This window comes from Globicephala melas, chromosome 8, assembly GCF_963455315.2.
Source record: "Globicephala melas chromosome 8, mGloMel1.2, whole genome shotgun sequence".
Taxonomy (NCBI): domain Eukaryota; kingdom Metazoa; phylum Chordata; class Mammalia; order Artiodactyla; family Delphinidae; genus Globicephala; species Globicephala melas.
Genome location: NC_083321.1, coordinates 90,171,532 through 90,191,245, shown reverse-complemented (window position 1 = coordinate 90,191,245; position 19,714 = coordinate 90,171,532). Strand labels below are relative to the sequence as shown.

Genomic DNA, 19,714 nt, shown 5'->3' with positions numbered 1-19,714 from the left:
TCAAATGTTCAAACAAAAAAGAACCCTGTACAATCTCCATAATAAAATGTGTCCTTGCACTTTGAAAATGTTAAAAGTTTAGAAATTTGAGTGATAAGAGGCATCACTTAAAGGTTTCATGAACCTTTTTTCCCAAAAAAGAATACTTTCAGTAAAACATTTTACTATTTTATCTGACTATGCATTTACATTTTTGTTCTTCCAGAAAAAGATTTACATTAACACTGTATTTTTACTGTAAAAAAAATACATTTAGAGATATTTAACTTCCTGAGTGACTTCAGTCATACATCGAACATGTTTGTTTTTTTTTTTTTTTTTGTGGTATGCGGGCCTCTCACTGTTGCTGCCTCTCCTGTTGCGGAGCACAGGCTCTGGACGCGCAGGCTCAGCGGCCATAGCTCACGGGCCCAGCCGCTCCGCGGCATGTGGGATCTTCCCGGACCGGGGCACGAACCCCTGTCCCCTGCATCGGCAGGTGGACTCTCAACCACTGCGCCACCAGGGAAGCCCATTGAACATGTTTTAATGAGCAAATTCTAAAATTTTACAATGAAATAGCATGTGTAGATGTATACTTGTATGCTCACTTACAGTAAAACTCAAGATCATGTCACAGAACTTACACTTAAGTTCTCTAAGTTAAATAATATGATTTATCCCCAAACTTGACCAAAAGGTTTTCTCAAATATTAGTAAAATGAATCACTGAATTTACATTTTCTCGTTTAGTAACAAAATACTGAGTCATTTCAGACTATCAACTTGAATGTTTTCCATTATATACACCAAAAATCTGATTCCCTAACAAGAAATTTCTTGTAATACAAAAAGGTAACAGATAATTAAAATATTTGCTTCATAATACAATTAATCCAAATAATACATCCCTTCCTCAATTGTCTAAAATGATTAGGAATTGTGCACTTTCTTTAGCATAAAACCCTTTCCTCTTCTTAAAACCCTGAGGTGAAAGGTTATTAATGTAATAAAACTAGAACCACAATTCTCATTTCTGTATTGGACTGCAATTAGGTTTTAAAAATTTTATAAAGAAATGTGCCAACTTGTAAAGCTGCTCTATAGACTTTTTTAAAGAAAACATTCCCAGAAACAACTTAACAAAAAGGGCCTAGAATGACACTATGAAAACATCCTTTTAACACTTGTTAGTGTCGAGATGAGCGCCATTTTCCATCTCTACCACTGTCTCTTCTGTTATCATAGTCATGGCTCCAGCCATCGGGATTTCTCTCTTCATAGAAGAAATCATCTCTGCTTCCTCTGTAATGATGGTCGGACCCATGATCAGTGTAACGCTGTTCACGGCTATAATGTCTATCCACTGCGTAGGTATGAGAATTCTGTCTGACTTTTCGCTGTGATAATGGTGTATCTTGGCGCCACTGGGAGGTTGAAGACCGGTTAAAAGTGTGATTATGTGACTGAACTGATGGGGAAAATCCTGATTGATCCAGATGTGGAGAACCAAATTTCCCTCCATATGACATCTGTCTCAAGACACTGTTCATCTGAGCGAAGAGAAAAAGAAGGAAATGTGTTAACCACAAATATTTCTAGATAGCAAAGGCAACAGGTATCAAGCCATGGTCAAACGAACACAATAATGGCAAAGCAAAATCATTCTTGCCTAGCTGAATCTTAAGGTAAACACAACTAAAGTAGTACCATAGCTTCATTCATTCCAATGCACCCTACAAATATCTGTACTACCACTCTTTGTCCTCCAGAATATAATTTAGAAGGGAAGAAGTAATACAAAACGACTATAATGTAAATCACTGTATGATGAACACATTAAAAGCAAAAGCGCAGTATCTTTAGGAAGGATTTAATGAAGGCGACATATGATCTGAGTATTAAAAGTATGGATGTAATTTTTTTTTTTTGGCCATGCCGCACGGCTTGCAGGATCTTAGTTCCCCAACCAGGGATCGAACTCACACCCTCGGCAGTGAAAGCGTGTAGTCCTAACTACTGGACCACCAGGGAATTCCCTGGATGGAGTTTCTTTAAGGAAAATATTTTAAGGGGGAGGTATGTCAAGGAAAGAAGACTGCACAAACAAAAATAACAGGGAAACACAGAATAGTTCATAGAATAGCAAGTAATTCTGGCTAAGACAGGTTATAGATCTCATGAGCCATGACTAATGGATGGTAAAGCTAGAAAGGTTTACTGGAATCAGATAATGGGAGCAAAAACACAAGGCTAGGGCTTCCCTGGTGGCGCAGTGGTTAAGAATCCGCCTTCCAATGCAGGGGACACGGGTTCGAGCCCTGGTCCGGGAAGATCCCACATGCTGTGGAGCAACTGAGCCCATGTGCCGCCATAACTACTGAGCCTTCACTCTAGAGCCTGTCCTCCGCAACAAGAGAAGCCACTGCAATGAGAAGCCCGCTAGCCGCAACTAGAGAAAGCCTGCACGCAGCAACAAAGACCCAATGCAGCCAAAAATAAATAAATAAAATACGAAATTTATATTAAAAAAATCACCAGGAAGATAAGCAAAACAGAGTTATAATAGTAATTTTGAAATGGTGTGTGAGATGGACTAGCAAGAAGAAAATAGATACAAGTACTAAGTGACTAGACGAGTGGTTCCCAAATTTTGCCTGTGGACAGACATTAGCTAATGATGATTTTTTTTTTAATGGTCTACAGCAAAATAAGAAAAATATATAATATGTTTATAAAAGTTGATATCTCTTTATATTGGTTTCTCAATTTTATTTTATTTCACTTATATTTTTATTCTGTAGACCTGTGCAATACAAAAGCCTAGGGACCACAATTCAAGATTGTGATTTGGGCAAAGAAGATAAAAAGGAAGAAACAAATGTAAGAAAAAGAAAAGAATGAAGGATCTGAGACTGATCAAAGACAAAGATGCAACAGCAAAAGATACTTAAGATTTTATCATTGGTGATATCATTACAGAAAAAAATGGCATGTTCACAAGGGAGGTGGTCTAGAAGACTGTAGTATATTAACGTATTAAGTATTAAAGACAGTACGTGATGAGAAGTTACTCGGCACAGGTTGCAAGAACATCGGAGAATGAGTATCCAATATTTGCAACACACACACACATCACACCAACAATGGTTAAAGAAAAATACAAATGTGACAAGCAGTTCTTCTTTTTATCTTCAATCTTTTAAATATATATTTCAGCCCAGTGAAAACTAAAATGAGTGATCTACAAAGATCATGCTAGTCTAACTAAAATTTAAGAAATGAACTTAAGAATTAAGAATGAATGTTTTAACTAAGTACGAGTTTTTTAGCAACTCGAGTTGAACAATCAGCTTACCACTGCTTGTCTCTGAAAATTTTCTGAAGAAGAAAAAGATCTTTGAATTATTGGTGTTGATGGAGTCATGTTATCCACTGTCCTTTCGTACCTGTGAAAAGTAAGAAAACCAACATATAATCATTCATTCAGTAAATGTTTACTACATACCAATCCTGAGCAAGACACAGTCTTCAAAGACAGGAATGAACAAGACCAACAAGGTATCTGTTCTCATGGAGCTGGGGTAAGGATTCAGACAAGACAATTTCACATGGATATAAAGACATAGTAAGAAATGACTAAAGAGCAAGTTGAGGTGAGAGAGATAGGCGGTTCTATTTTAGCTTGACTGGTCAGGACTGGCCTTTCTAAAAAGGAGACATTTGAAGTTACAGCTGAACAAGATTACCTGGAGGCAACACACTCCAGCTGAGGGAAGGACTAGTGCAGGGGGAAGCAAACTATAGCCTGTGTGCCAAACTCAGTTTGTGTAAACAAAGTTTTACTAGAACTTAGCCAGGCTCTTTTGTTTTGGTATTATCTGTGTGGTGCTACAATGGCAGAAGAAACTAGTCCTTTATAGAAAAAAAAAAATTGTGTCAATTTATAGAAAAAAAATTGTCAATACCTGGGCCAGTAATACAAAGGCCTAGACTGAGAACTAAAATGAAAAGGATTTGATCAATTAGACATAACAGGTGCGGGAACCAGAAGAACTAAAAGATAAAAATCTAGATTTTTGGCTTGAGCAATTAGGTAGACCTCTACTGAGATAAGAAGAAAGAATAATAGGTTTGGGGGAGTAAGGAGTTCTGTAACATAAAAAGAATATTAATCTTAAGGACTTAAACCTTATTCCTCACTTCCTATAGAGGTAACTTGCTCTACAGAAAAACTCAGAAAGGTTTTAATTTTATTTTAAAATATGCCTTTGGAATCAAATCACCAAGATTTGGAATTAAATCACCAAGAATCAAATCATCAAGATTTATCTTACAGTTTAGATCTTTTTATTTTGGGTTTTCTTCTCTTTTTTAAGCAGAACTGATTTTATTTGTATGCTGTAAAGAAAGCTACTTTTTTTAAAAAGAACTTTTATTCTTTATATATATGTATATAAATATATATATATAAAATAAACCCGTGCCCCCTGCAGTAGAAGTGCGGAGTCTTAACCACTGGGCCGCCAGGGAAGTGCCGTATTTGGGTTTCTCAAATCGGATTACGTACCTGTATGCTAAGGGGATAAAAAGTATAATTCTACTTACAGAGAGTATAAAAATCAGGTACACTCTAGTGTTTGATTAAAACTACAGTATTTACTTGCATATTTCTTTCCCCAAGAATTTCTAAGAAGGGTTAAAAACTCTTTTTTCCCCTCCACCTAAGATACCTTTCAAGAGTCCATAAAAGTGGTTAGAGATGCTTCGAATTCCAACTACACTGAAAAGCATTTAAACACAATTAACTTCAGCTGGCAAGAAAAGACTCTAAGAGGGTACCCTTTTCACATTACTGCTCTCTTACAATTTTCACCTTCCAAACTCTTCATATCCGCCCACTTCTCTCCAGCTCTTGGCACCACCCTAATCCAAAGCAGCAACCTCACTCCCATAGCTTCCTTGCTACTAACACCAATACCTTGCTACCAACAGCTTCCTAGTCACCCTTGTCCCCTTCAATCCATTCTCTCCCAGTACAACCAACTAACTCATTAAAATACAAACCTGTTCCTCTTACTACCCTACTGAAAACAGTTCAATGTCTTCCTACTGTTCTTAGGGTGAAATTCCAAAATCCTAATTATGGCCTATAAGAAAGACCCTGTAACTTCTGCCTCTATCTACTTCAACAGTACCATCTACTACTCTCCATTTTCTATTCATTATGATCTAGGTACACTGCCCTCTTTCAAGTCCTCATTCACTTACCTCTCCTTGTTAAAACTTTCTAGAAACTTTCTACTCGTATCATGGTGGGTGTGCTCAATCACACTGCCTGGGTTTGAAAACAAGCCCACTGCTTATGAGCAGTTCACGCTTGAGCAAGTTAACCCCCAACCTTCATTTTCTTCATACATAAGGTAGAGATAATAATAATCCTTGCCTCATAAATCTACCGTGAGGAATAAATGAGATCATAGGTGCAAAGGACTTGGTGAAGAACCCGACAGGTGACAGGTATTTGTTAACTCTTTCTTGAATGAAGCCATAAATTGATAAATAGCTCTATGGACATACCGGGAAGAAAACGTCCCTGGCAAAATATCAGCCTCCCCAAAGAAAATTATTAGTAAATATAAATATGGTACCTCTTCCAATCCTCAGTAGCTAAGAGGTATTTCAGAGATCATTCAAATCAACTTCTTTTCCTTACAAATGGAAAGACAGGGACATAGACTAGCTCAAGATTACACAATTGGTAGAGACAGATCCAGAATCCGATTCTATGAACTCTTAGTCCAGTAGTCTGTTTACTAACAGGTATTTTTAAACTGCAAGCAACAACCATTTAGTGGTCATAAAACTAATGTGATTTTTTGAAAAATAAAATAAAATAGAAAATAGAGGATACTACCAGTAGTAAGGCTAAGTAATGTTTTGAGAAATTTCGTCTCAGTTATATACATGTATGTGGGTATGGGTATGTCTTTACAAATGAACATAAATATAGTTATGTACGTATCTATTTTAAGGGAACTATATATAATGGGCCTATAGTCCCCTTTAAATAGATACATATATAACTATAATCCAACATAGCAAATATAGCAGAAGAATAAAGAGGTAGGAGCATAAAGAAAGAAACCAATCACTCATTATGCATTTTGAAGTCACTGCCTAAAAAAATTCCTGATAAATGATTTTAAAAATAGGTGAGAAATATTACCTGCTAGGAGATGTGGAAGTAGGGCTTGAACTTCCAACATGATGCTGGGGATATGACGAACTGACCTCCTGTGAGGCATGGCTACTTCCTAAAATGAAACAATTTGAGAAATTCTTATTGATAAAAAACTTAATTTGAAATTTTGTATCCCTCAGCCCAATCACTCCGAAAAAGGCAGACATAGGCTAAAAGTGAAAACCTCAAATTTCAGTAAATTGCTTTATAGTTCATCAGAGTGAAAACTGTTAAGTGTTTAATACCAAATATACCCAAAGCAAAGCGTTCCAAATAAGGTACTTTCCAATGTATAAATACCCAATCTGGCCAGAGTATTCTGATCCCCACACTAAATTGTAAGAATGACTACAAGGAAAGTTTCATCCTTACATGGTCACACATCAAAATTTGTAAAAGTAAATTACAAAGCAGTCAGGAAAAGTATTTTCAGGAAATAATCCTTATGCTTTTAGAGTGTGAACCCAAACTCAGTCATTTTAATAATAAGGTTTATGTTCTTTTCACAAACCCAAACTGAAATGTTAACTCTCATTTTAAAAGTACAGCTTTCAAAATCCATACTGTCAATGTTACCCATTTTCAGGGATATATAAAGTTTACTATTCATAAAGCTTAAAGCATTTTCATCCAAAAATAGGTTCTTTAAATAACAAAATTAGAAACAAAGCGGCAAACAACCTCTCTCCTAAACATCATCAGTGAATAGTTACCTGATCTAAACTGAATTTTGATGGGCCTTCCAAAAAGTTTGATTCCGTTAAGCAGATTCATGGCATAAGGAACAGATACTTCATGTTTGAAATTCACAAACGCAAACTGCTTTGGTTTACCATCCTTATCTTTTGGAATTTTCACTTTTATTACTGGCCCAGCCTACAGACAAAAAAAGTTTTCAGAATTTCAGTAAGGCAGTTTCAGGAAAATAATCAAATTTTACAAAGTTTAAAAAATTCAAAAATGTAACCAGGGACTCTAATTTTAAAAATGGATACACTCGGATTTCCATCTCGGTTAAAGATCCTATAGATATGACCGAAAATTAGATTAACTTACTTGGAGGGAGGGAGCCCATAAGGAACCGGAAACCCAATCACCGACTGAATTTACATTTCACAGCACTTTATGACTTTAACAAGGCCACCAACAACCATCATTATCCCACTGCGTGGAAATTAACCTTTATCAAGAGAAAGTAGTTTTCTTGGACTAAAAATTCACTTTTGTATCGACTAATCAAACATTACCAGTTGTTGAAAGACAGAACTGGAGGGAACAGGTTTAACGCATCTTGATACAGATTTTAATACATAAACACTACAGTGCCGCTCTCCTACAGAGTATTTATGAGTCTGTCTTTGCTGCAACTTCGTAAGAAACTTAAGTGGAAAACGGATACTAAGAAAGAAATTGAAATAAAATTTACAAGCGGAAGATGAGAAAAGCAGGAAGAGGAAAAGCACAGCTCAACGAAGGACCCACGCGTACGAGGTCGCTTAAGAGCACTGACTCTTTACCACGTGAATGCCCGACAGAGGACCCTCCACCACCTTTAGTCGTTACTTCGGCCTGAACTAACCAGGATCCTTCTAATAAAGCGACACGTAGCGAGCGCCTCCCTTTCTAAGCGCGACCCCCACCTCCAGCCCGCCCACCTGTCCGGTGCCGGGACGAACCGTGCCGCTTGAGCCAGGAAAGCGGGGATGGCCATTGGGCCGGGCCCTACCCGGGCCGGAAAACGAAAGGAAAAGGCTGATCCCAGCCGCTTACCTGGTGGAAAAGCTCGAAAAGGAGCTCCTCTGTCACTTTCGTTTCAAGGTTGCCCACAAAGAGAGTACGATCCGCTTCCGCTGCCGCCGCCCCCATCTCAGCATCGCCCCCTCCCGAAAAAGGCCGAAGGGTCGCCGCCGACGCACCCACTGCGCACTCTCAGAAACCCCACGTCCTCGCGCTCCCAGGCGTCACAGACGTAAACGTCAATCACGTCGGCTCTCAGCGGCGTCAACGTGCGCTGACGGACTGCGCATGCTCGGGAGGAGAGCCTTGGGTTGAAGTGGGTCTTTGATCTGCAGACGCTCAGGTGATGGCTTCCGATGAAGTCGGTCTCAGTGTTGGAGACCGGCTGGACTGATCAGTGGAGCCGCGAAGAGTCTGCCTTGACCGTGGGACGTAACACAGATACTGCGGGCAGTGTTTGAAGATGGCCCTGAACTATGTGTCCCTGTCTGCCGGCGATCGAAGAGGCCTGGTGGCCTACCGCTCTTCCCACGGCGACCTCAGCTCGTCGGCCTTAGCGTTGGCGATGGTCTCTGGGGACAGCTTCCTCGTTACCAGTCCCGAGGAGATTCTTCCAGAACCTATTCTTCGGTCCACTGTGCGGCTGAGCTTCCGGACCGAGAGCCGTCGGGCGCCTGGTGGCGGAGGGAGCACGATCCGCTTTACAGAGGGAAGGGAGCAGGAGGCGCGGAGCCGAAGCCGCCAAGCCAGATTCTCACCTTACCCGGGCCGTGGGGTTAAACTCGACTTCCTAAGAAGTGTCCTGCAACAGCGTCTGGTGGCACTCGGAGGTGTTAGCGCAGCCCGTCTTTCAGCTTAAAATGAATACCTCTTCTCCGCCCCTCAGCTTGTGAACAAGGCTTCTCTAAAATACACTTTTGGTGCAACCGAAGTCTTATTTTTAGAGGACGTCTTTTCAGTTTAATATAAAAATGCGTGGTAGTCCTGTTACTCTAGCCTAGCGCAAAGTAAAATGTTTACAGTTACTTGATTCAGATGGTTTTAAACAGCCATGATGATGAGATCGGAAGGGAGGAGCAGCAGAGATTTTTTTTGAGGTAGTCACAAAGGATGGGATCATCCTTCCCAGAGGTCAGTAATCCTTTTATCCTCCCAACAATGGATCCAAATTTGTCTTGCTTTCCACGAGTCTTACACCTCCTCCCTGGCAGATTCTCCTACTTTGAGACTTATATTTCCGACTTTCCTTACATGCCTACCCTTCTACCTCAGATTATTCCCTCTGCCTTTACTTCTGTTGGTTTATTACTGTGGCGTATCCTCCCACCTATGGCCCAACACTTCTATCATCTTGTCCTTAAGACTTCTTCCATTCCCCTCCTCCACTTTTTCTTAAGGAATATCTACAAACTTCAGTCTCTACTAAACCAACAAAAGCAAAACCTAAACCTTGCTCCTCTCTCAAATTATTAAACCAATTTACATTTCTTTATTTGCCAAAAGTTCCAAATGAATTTTTACACTTATATTTGTCACTTTATTGCTCACATTCAATCCCAGCTTCCTTAATCTGAATCTTGTCCCAAACTATACAAAAATTGGAAACCTTCATCTTACAGTTTCCTCTTAGGAAGCTGCTCATCTGTTCACTCTAGCATCTTCCTTAAACTTTCTCGTTTGTCTTTTGCCATTCCACTATTAAATAGTATTTGAAGATCTCCTCAGTGCTAAGCACTGTGGATGAACTTTACATAGCCCTGCTATCAAGGAGATCAAGGAGTGTACTCAAGATGGAGAGGCTAATAATCACCACACTGGACTGTTCATTAGGTGCAGTGATGAAAATAAACCTTGGTTGCCATGGCTCTCCGTAATACTGCACTATCCTGGTTCTTCCCTTATCTGGCTGATCGCTCCTTATCTGCTCATAATTTTGTCTTAACCATACATTCTCCAAGGTTTAAAGGGTGGTATTGGGAGAAATCTAGTGGGTTTTGTAAGTGGCAACTCTTTATGTAAGCAGGCAGTGTAGCTTTTTCCCAGCGGACTGGGGTCTGTAATTACGTTCAGATAAGCAAAATTACCACACACCAAACAATTGAATTGTGAGAACTGCATTTTAAGAATATTGACAAACCAGAGAGCTTCTGTAAGAGTGATCAATAGAGTGAGAGGTCTGGAAACCAGGTCATAAGAAAATCGTTTGAAAAGATAGTAGCTATGCGTAATATGTGCAAGGCAATGTGCTAGAGGCGATTATTCATTGTTTATTCAGATATTTATTGAGCACTTACTCTGTGCCTGCTAGTAACTGTGCCTCCTAGTAACTATGTTAGGCACTTAGAATAAAGTGGTGAACAAGATAGATACGGTCTCTGCTCTTATGGAGCTTCATGTATGTCATCTAGTTCTCACAACAGCCCATAACAAAAGTATTATGCTTTCATTTTTTTGCCAAGAAACCAAGGCACAAAGAGATGAAGTAAACTTTCCAAGGTCATACAGCTAGATAGAGCCTTGTAGCCATTCAACCCAGGTTGCTCATTTGAATCACGAAACACCAAAAATGACTTGAGTGACTTTTCTCAATTCTCGCAAAGATAGTAGCTAACTAATGCTATTCTATCAATAGATATCTGAAAAGAAGTTAATTCATAATATATGGATTCCTTAGGCTGGGTGTGGTTGAGAAAGAATCCCAAACCTACATGCTAAGAATTTTAGATTGGGAAAGAATAATAAAATTAAGGCTGAAGGTAAGAAGGATTTTCATAAAACTTAGAGATGCCTGATGGTGGAAAATACCACCTCACAGGGTAATAACTCTCCAAAGTTCACGTAGAGGCTAAATTCTGTCAAGTATGAAATGAGACTTCTTATTTTATAAGATGAAAAGTTATAAATGACTTCTTCAGTTCTTTCCCATTTAACCTTTAATTCTATACCTTAAATCATGAACTTGATTAAAATTGAAAATGGAGAATTGGGGGGATGAGAAGTGAAAAATGAGGTATACATTTTTGTATAGGATGTATACATCCAATACATAGGATGACCATATTTACTGTGTAAACCAGGGCACTTGAGAGGGGAAGGCAGGCTATCAATTAATTATGCTTAGGCAATAGGCATAAATAGGGGCTGCCCTAGGCAGCCACGTTGGATCATATCACCCTAGGAGATGGTACAACATTAAATACACCTTTGAAGCCATATTCCTTAGCTTCAGGGAAAGAAGGCTGAGATTTGTAAACAAAGGAGCAAAAGTTTGGCATAAACGTGCACAAAAGCACACAAGAGGAAGAGGATCCAGTGGGAGTGACTTGATTTCTGTTTGTTCTCACATAGGGTCATCAGGAGTAGGGCTTTGATTGAATAATAAACAGTGTATATGTGCCAGAAAGAAAATGATATGAAAAAAATTTGATGAGAACCTTGTTCACATTAATGCTCCATCATTTTATTTTTTTTGGCTGCAGCACGTGGCATGTGGGATCTTAGTGCCCCGGACTGGGATCGAGCCCTCGCCCCCTACAGTGAGAGTACGGGATCTTAACCACTGGGCCGCCAGGGAAGTCCCGATGCTCCATAATTTTAAATCTGAGCCGATGGATGTCTAAATTCTCCTTGTTCTTAACATCTGCACTGGTGTCCAAGTTACAGCATCTGCCTAGAGTCACAAAGACTATTGTGGAAGCAAGGACCAACATAAACCTCTTTAAATGAAACAACTAAGTTTTCCCAAGAGTAGTCCATGTTATTAAAAATCCATGTTAGTGTACAAAATTACTTTTAATTTAATATCACTGCTTAAGTATAGCATGTTGTCATTCTAAAATAGATGAATTTTCTAAGACAAAAAATAGTCCCCCAAATTAATACTTCCATAAGTTTTTAAAAAGCCATGGTAACTTCCTTTTTGTTCTAATTGGCCATTTTTTTTATATCATACTAAGCAACTGACTAGTATGTGTCAAAGGGAAGTCCTATTAGTATATTTACTTCCTCTATTCATCAGCTCTAAAACTCTTAAAAAGAATGCCCATTTGGGGTATAGAAAAAAAGGAGGCCAAGGAGATTTTCCCTTAATAGCCAGATTTGGTGCTAAGCCTAATTGTAAGAGGGGTAACTCAGCAGGAAGAAAAGAAAGAAAAGGAGGAAAGTCCTATGGGAGGGAAGAGTAGGTAGACTTAATGGTGAGGCTCAACTGTATTTCGAACAAAATTGTGTCGTTTATTCCTTTGATGAACCTGTCTAGATCCCACTTAGGTGCAGCTTTTGTCTTCCTAATTTCCATGAAAAGTACTCTCATTTTCCTAGCCAACCAAATGTGTAAGTTTGAGTATCTACAACTTCATACCACTATTTCCTATCTTTATCGCCTGTGTCAATTCGATTGCAAAGTCCTGCTCATTTTATCTTCACCAATGTATTTATGTTATGTTTCCGTATATACTTTCATCACCTGGACCGTATTTACCTGGACATCTATCCCGTTTTGTTTGCTTCTGTCTCTCTGCATCCTAAATATATATAGCTCCAGATCAATAAGCCCAAAGCATCTCTCTCTGATCGCATAGTTAAACTATAACTTTACAGTACCATAAACTCTTCCAGTGTTTCCCATAGTATATTCCATAGAACCTCTACTAGAAATACAAGATACTCTTTGGAAAAAAGACGAGGTCGATAAAATTGACAAATGCATGTTTTATCACCTTCTTAGGGTGCCATAATGTGTAATAACATGTTAAAGGGTCTGATAATTCCTTTAGAAAAGGAAACCTGTGTAACTTCATTTTAACCAATGATTCACAAATGTATTTGTCCATAAATTAAAAAGTTTTGCATACTGCCTATCTTCCTGAGGAGCCTCAGTTCTACAGAAACAATTAGAAATGCTGCGTGCCTAAGAAGCTCCATTGGCTCCCCACGTCAGGTATTAGAAATGGATTTTTATATGGTGTGGCAGAATTTAATAAGTTTCCAGAATGTTATGAGTTATGCAAGTGGGTTGGTTTCCTCACTCACGATTTGACAAAGTTCAACCCCATCTTTATTCCACATGGTTTCTGGTACCTGTCTATGTCCTTGGCGATTAGGTGGGAGGATGGAGGCAAGCGTGCAGCTGCAGATTCCCAGCCACTGAGGATCAAGGCTGGCTTTGTTACTAAGGAAAGGCGTTAGGAACTTCCCCTGATGAATACGGGTAGGTGCAGTTATTAAGTATGCTAATAGTGTAATGTTAAAAAAATAATTGTTTACTTGGCTTTTATTTCACTGGAATATCTGAAGGCAGCCCTACTTCAAAATACACTTCTTCTGAATCAGAGGGGAAAAATAATTGTCTTCATCTTCCCAGAGACCTGAAAGTAACTGAAGCAGTGCAGCTTTAAAAACTGCACACTCTATAAACAGACTTTTAAGACTTTCCATAATCTGACCAAGCTATATTGCCAGCCTTCTTTCATGTTCTTAATTCCCCCGGGTGACTGCTGCTCTTTTCTGCCTCTGTGTCTATGCCTATCCTAGACCTTTTAACTAAGTTGCTTGTCCTTCTCATTTTCTGCCAGTTAAATTTTTATCCATCCAGATTGGTTAAAGTTTTTACTGTTGCAAAAAATGGACTGTATTGACTCACAGAACTGGTAAAGTGTGGTGACTTCTGATATTCTGTCTACCCAACAACTAGTTATCCTTCATCTGTAGGAGCACCTTGGTTTTTCCTTTCCTTGGAAACTTCTGCCTCATCCTCTGTTCATGTATTTGGGGTGAGGCTTCACACCTAACTCCAGGGATAGAGGTATAATCTATTTCTTACCTCCCCTACTACATTGTCTGAGGGCAGACAACTTGCCTAAATTTATCTTTGTATTTATTCGTACCTATTAAGTGCCCAAAGAGTAGATATTTCATAAATGCCTGTTAAATGAATGAATGAACTTCACAGATAGGCTATTTCTCCTTGGAATCAAAATCGCAAAATGGAACATTCCAGGAAGGCAAGTGCAGGAATAAGAGTAATTGTGATAAGATAAAATAAGCTTTCTTCAATTAAAAAAAAAAGCCATGCCTTTGTAGCTTACCTGGTTTTATCTTGTTAGACTGAGAACTACACTCTTTTCACTTTCTGTATTTTAATTGGAGGCCAAATGTGAATATTATTCTGACCTATAACTATACCATTTATTTAACCATTCTCCAAGAGCTGAGTATTTAGTATTGTTCTAATTTTTCACTATATTAAATAAACACCTCAGTTTATAAGTAAAAAAGTAATAAGTTTTGTTTAAAAGTGTGCTTTGATTTGAAATCAACCTGCCTCTAGGAACATAACCTAATACAAGATGTGGACAAATATTTATGCACATAAATATTTAATGTATTAATTTTTTCCCTACCTATAATTTTTTTAATTAATTAATTTTAAAATTTATTTATTTTTGGCTGCGTTGGGTCTTTGTTGCTGCGTGTGGGCTTTCTCTAGTTGCTACGAACAGGGGACTACTCTTCGTTGCCATGCGGGCTTCTCATTGCAGTGGCTTCTATTGTTGTGGAGCACAGGTTCTAGGCGCATGGGCTCAGTAGTTGTGGCTCGCGGGCTCTCGAGCACAGGCTCAGTAGTTGTGGCACACGGGCTTAGTTGCTCCGTGGCATGTGGGATCTTCCTGGACCAGGGCTCGAACCCATGTCCCCCTGCACTGGCAGGCAGATTCTTAACCACTGCACCACCAGGGAAGCCCCCCTACCTATAATTTTTAAAATAGGGAAACGATGTGTCCAAAATAGATGACAGGTAAAGGAAAAAAAAGAAAAAAAAAAGAGTGCTTACTACATGCCAGGTCGCTACTGATTATTTCCACAAGGATTATTTTATTTAATCCTCACAGTCATTCTATGACAGGGATTGGCAAACTTTCTATAAAAAGCCAGGTAGTAAATATTTTAGACTTTGTAATCCAAGAGACAAAATTGAGGCTATTATGTAGGTATTTATGTAACAAGAAAAATTTCTGGAAAATTTGTATTGATGAATTTCAAAATATAATAATTGATACAATTTTTTGTAATGCTAATGTAACCGGGGAGGACCCTATGGGGCCTTCCCAGGACAGACTCCTCCCCCATATCCTCTGCTTTAGATCCTCTCTGAAGTACCTAGATAATAGTAACTGATGCATACTTCCTGAGTTGTTTTACAGATGCTAAAACCACCAACAAATGGAAGAAATTAACTACTTGATGATCCTGAGCCCCAGACCTACTGGAACCTAAGGATTGGTAACGTTAACCCCTGTGACACAGCCCTGTTACCACATCATAAACCAATCAGAGCATTGTGCACGAGCTGACCACATACCCTGTGACCACCGCCCCCCTCACCTGGCCTTTAAAAATGCTTTGCTGAAACCCTTTGGGGAGTTTGGGGTTTTGGAGCTCAAGCCACCATCCTGCTTGTATTAGCGCATTTACGATAAACGCTGCACTTTCCTTCACCACAATCCAGCGTCAGTAGATTGGCTTTACTGCGCACAGGCGAGTGGACCCAAGTTTGGTTCAGTAACACTAATACTGTTAAGGAGAAGATGGAATTCTTTTTGCTTAACTGGAATTCAAAGTTGGTATTCCCTATCATCAAAATCAATAGCAAATGCTCATCTGAAAGTGCTGATTTTTAATGAAGTTTATGTATTTTATCTTTGAAAATATCTTTGAAATTTTCTTTTCATGGGTACTGCCAAACACTGATATCGGTCCATGAACATATGGTTTTAATTGAGCATATTCATTGCTTGGAAGGCATTTATACAATTCTATTAAATTCTGATCTTTGCCTTTAAGCATGTCATTACATTGTAGATTAATTGCTTTCAATTGAAGTTTAGGTGGAAGCTCCTCAACTGCACAGTTAAATGGATTTTGAAATACGGGCATTTTCTTTGCACTTAGATCTAGGTCCCGAAAGACTGTTGAACAGTAGTCTGAACTCAGAAAATATATCTACTGCAAATTTGTTTGGATATGGAGATCTTACTTCTTAACTTATTAACAGCATAGTAAAGTATATAAACCAGCTTGAGATTGCATGTGATTCAAACAAGGTTAGTTGTTGAAATGAGTCTACCACAGTATAGGTATGGTGTAGAAATGCTGTTTGGCTTTACAGCTTTACGTTTAATTCATTGAGAAACATTATCAAGCCTGTAGCAAAAGCTAATTTCCAAAGCCATTTACAGTTCAATAACAGTGGTCTAGGGCAGTTCTTCTAACCACTTAAAAATGTACAATCCATTCTTAGCTGGAAGGTTCTATAAAAATTGGCAAAGGGCTGGGTTTGATCTTTGAGCCTTAGTTTGCAGAGAATTTTAGTAACTGCCCAAGGGCACAAAACTGTTTAGTGGTAGAGTGGAGATTCAAGTTTGACCAGGCAGCCTGGCCTCAGAGCCCATACTCTTGGTGACTATGCTATACTACTTGTGCTAAGGTAGCCAGCTAGCAGCTGGTGGCCAAATCCAGAGGGAAGTTTTCTTTAGCTAGCAGTTTGGGCGTTTTTTCCCCTTTAAAATATGCAATAATACGTACAAGACAGTGTAAGTAAAATGCAACCAATACCCATGTGAATGAAAAACGTTGCCTATCATATCAGTAAACGAAGGGTGTTACGGCCATCAGGTCACTGCAGCCACACTGAACAGTGAGCCCTAAGGGAACTCAGCGTGGAGACAACCCAGCTGCCTACTGCCAAGTTTTTAGCCATTGCAGCCCCCTAACGGTGCACCCAGAGGAGCCTCAGGATGGGAAAGCACGGGATACTGGCCCTAGATAGCCAAGGTGCATATCAAAGGAATGTTTTCAGTGAGCCCAGACTCTTACATCTTCCCATACATAGAAAAGTGCTAAATTCACTAACTTGAGATATCTGGTTTTCTTTAATTAACAATAATCTTTTGATGTTCTGACTACCTGGTCTTTATTGCAAAACTCCTATGTATCCTTGCTCCTCCCTTACCTCTTCAGAGCAGTCCCTCAGAGCTATCTATCTGAGAGGCTGCCTCTGGGGCTTGAAGTCCTCAGAAAGTCTGCCAAATGAAACAATTCTCAACTTTTAGGATGTGCATTTTTTTCAGTCAACACCTGGGTGCTTACTACCCAACTTTAAATATTACCCCGCTCTTAAAAATCTCTTCTGTTTATCTCGCTTTGATAACCTTGTGCTCACATCACTTCCTCCCACCTGACATAATCACTGTCCTGAATTTGGCGTTTTGCATTCCCTGCTTTACTTTTTAGAACTACTTTCATTACATGTGCATGTCTAGCGTATCTCTAAGTGTAACACAGAATTGTTTTACCTGTTTTAAAACAATATAAATGGTATTATACTGTACATATTCTTCTGTGGCTTGCTTATTTTCTCCACTTGATTTTGCTGTCATATATTTAAAAATAAAACTAAATTTGAATACCTTTGGTGGGATATATGTTTTCAATTACCCCCTATGTCTTATACCCTTACATTTCACATATTTTAGTTACCTACCTGGCCCCTTACACCATTTGAGCTTGCAACCTCTGACTTAAGATGGCATTCCATTTATCCGTTCAAATATGAAGTTTTAGATAACATAGGAATTTATTTGTGTAATGACATTTATGTTATATATGACAAAAGCTGGATGTAAAATTGTAAATATGATATGCTCTAACCTATATAAACAAAATATATAGAGAAAAGACTAAGAATAGTTGTGCCAAAATGTGATTTTTGGGTGATGACATTTTGTATAATATATGCTGATTCTGTTTTTCTGAATTTACAAAATAATTGTTAATTTTTATCAAAAAATTGTTTAAATTTAAATAATCTGTAAAGTATTTTAATAAAGACATTATTCGTCTCTTTATTGTTTAATCATGTTAACTTCAATTAGGTTATGTTCATATTTTTAACTACAAGACATCAATCAATCAATTCCTGCATTGTTCTCCTGGTGGATCATTTCAGCATAATCATGGATGATAACCAGGTACAAGGGATACTCTAGGGTAATGAACAACTGTATTAGCTCTGCTGAATCATTTGTCTTAAACCATATCAAACAAAGATTGCATTAACAGAAAGGATAGCCTACGTGGTATTTCTAAAAAAACAGTTCAATAGGTAAGAATTTGCTTCGCTTTCTCCTATGAAAGGAAGAGTGTCCGCCAATGTAAGAACATGAATATCTGATCCATAGAGAAGAATACGAAGCCAGATAAAACTGACAAGTGAGATCCATTAGCTCTCCTTGCTCTGGCTCCAAGCTGACCAAGCAAACATCTGTGTAGCATGTCTTTAGGAAGAGAATGTATTCATCAGCCCACCTGAGCTTTACAAGGTCCTGTGATTATTGGCACTCTGCTTTACGCGTTTACTTTTTGTGGGTTTGGTTAGCATGAAACAGCCCAGAGAATCTAATTACATTTGGAGACCCTTACACAGATTTCCTTGATTATGAAGCTGAAGATTAGATCCTAGAACGTGAGGTCCATATCAATGTACCGCTGTTTCTAGGAAGTCTTATCTAGACAGTCCTCTGGGTCAGCATCTCTTAGATCACAGTCCCTTCACACTCCCTTCTGTGCTTCACAGCTTCAATCTGATGATAATACTCAATTCTATCTCCATTTTTCAAACTATTAACAAACCTATATGTCCAAAGCGAAGACTTGGCGATCACAGGTGCCAATTTAAGTATATTCCAATAAAATCCTACCATTTACCTCTTATTAACTGAGTAAATGAACACAACGAGGTACTTTTCGCCTGGGTTATCTGGTTATACCTGACCTCTGACAGTATTTCACATATAAAGTATTATTCATAGCCTACTTCCTTTCGGGTAAAGCAAAAGATGTTGCCATAGCACAAAGAATTTTCAGATTGTTGTGGGGGAATTCTGTAAATCTTGCCAAATTAGGGCATACCAGCAATTTTGAAAATAATCCAATATGTTGATGTGGGAAGACTGTGCATATAAATTCTTTAATTATCTCTCCTTTTGGCTTAATTTTAGCTTCGTGGTGTGAGAGTGGCTCTGCATTTTGTACTGCTGCCATAATATTGGATGGCAGTTCCACTTGGCTCCTTTCTCGGCCTGAGTTCAGAGCAATACAGCAGTTATGTGATGTGGACACAGTTTCTATGCTAACACCATCCATTTTAATAAATAAAGGTCTAGCCCACTGAGCCTAGTTGAATACAGCTGTTGCATTGATCTCTTCGGATGCTACAGCCGTTGAGTTCATTTCCTTAATCACATTTTCCATACGGGTAAAAGCATGAAACTGCTTGGTATCTTCCAGAATGCATGCATTCTAATTTCAGAATTTAATCAAATGTAACTGGCTTCCTGACAGAGTAAACAGAGCAAAATACTGCATCCAGACCAGCTGCCGAGCTAGCAGCCTGAATTTATTTTTCCTTTGCTTTGCTAAATGCATCTCGAATTTTAGAAAACATAGTCCAGGTTCAGGAAATTTAGCGGTTTTGAACCAAGACCAGTCACCTCTAATATTCTTCCGTAAATACATCCATTAAATTTCAAAAGTCAGGTAGCTGAGTTAATCATTTCTCACATGTTTATGGCCAGAGAAGAAAACATGTTCCTCTTTTCTACTGAACACAGGGATTGTGTACAGAGACCCTTGTCATTTGGGCTAATCTAATAGTATAGAGTACCTGTAAATATCTATACATTTTTTCCTGATTAT

The 19,714-nt window shown here is 38.7% G+C and overlaps 2 protein-coding genes across 3 annotated transcripts; one reads left to right on the top strand and one right to left on the bottom strand.

The window, feature by feature from the left end:
- Positions 1 to 300: 300 nt before the first annotated feature.
- RBM7 (RNA binding motif protein 7) lies at positions 301 to 8,150 on the bottom strand. Its single transcript, XM_030837412.2, has 5 exons — positions 7,994 to 8,150; positions 6,937 to 7,099; positions 6,209 to 6,296; positions 3,338 to 3,428; positions 301 to 1,532 (listed from the first exon to the last, which is right to left on the bottom strand). Exons 1-5 carry the CDS (start codon positions 8,087 to 8,089, stop codon positions 1,170 to 1,172), a joined length of 801 nt encoding a protein of 266 aa, XP_030693272.1. The 5' UTR covers positions 8,090 to 8,150; the 3' UTR covers positions 301 to 1,169.
- A 95-nt stretch (positions 8,151 to 8,245) lies between these two features.
- Positions 8,246 to 17,751, top strand: C8H11orf71 (chromosome 8 C11orf71 homolog). 2 transcript variants are annotated; one of them, XM_060304073.1, is made up of 2 exons: positions 8,246 to 9,091; positions 15,163 to 17,751. In XM_060304073.1, exon 1 carries the CDS (start codon positions 8,424 to 8,426, stop codon positions 8,817 to 8,819), a length of 396 nt encoding a protein of 131 aa, XP_060160056.1. In that variant the 5' UTR covers positions 8,246 to 8,423; the 3' UTR covers positions 8,820 to 9,091; positions 15,163 to 17,751. The 2 variants fall into 2 exon arrangements, with proteins under 2 accessions (XP_060160056.1, XP_060160055.1); XM_060304072.1 differs by having other exon boundaries at positions 11,440 to 17,751.
- Positions 17,752 to 19,714: the final 1,963 nt, after the last annotated feature.

Excerpts from the sequence above, each read along its gene's own strand:
- RBM7 (XM_030837412.2), bottom strand. The coding sequence starts at position 8,089 with ATGGGGGCGGCGGCAGCGGAAGCGGATCGTACTCTCTTTGTGGGCAAC. Across the intron at positions 7,100-7,993 it reads TTTTCGAGCTTTTCCACCAG|GCTGGGCCAGTAATAAAAGT; the intron begins GTAAGCGGCTGG and ends TTTTGTCTGTAG. Across the intron at positions 3,429-6,208 it reads ACTTCCACATCTCCTAGCAG|GTACGAAAGGACAGTGGATA; the intron begins GTAATATTTCTC and ends TACTTTTCACAG.
- C8H11orf71 (XM_060304073.1), top strand. The coding sequence starts at position 8,424 with ATGGCCCTGAACTATGTGTCCCTGTCTGCCGGCGATCGAAGAGGCCTG.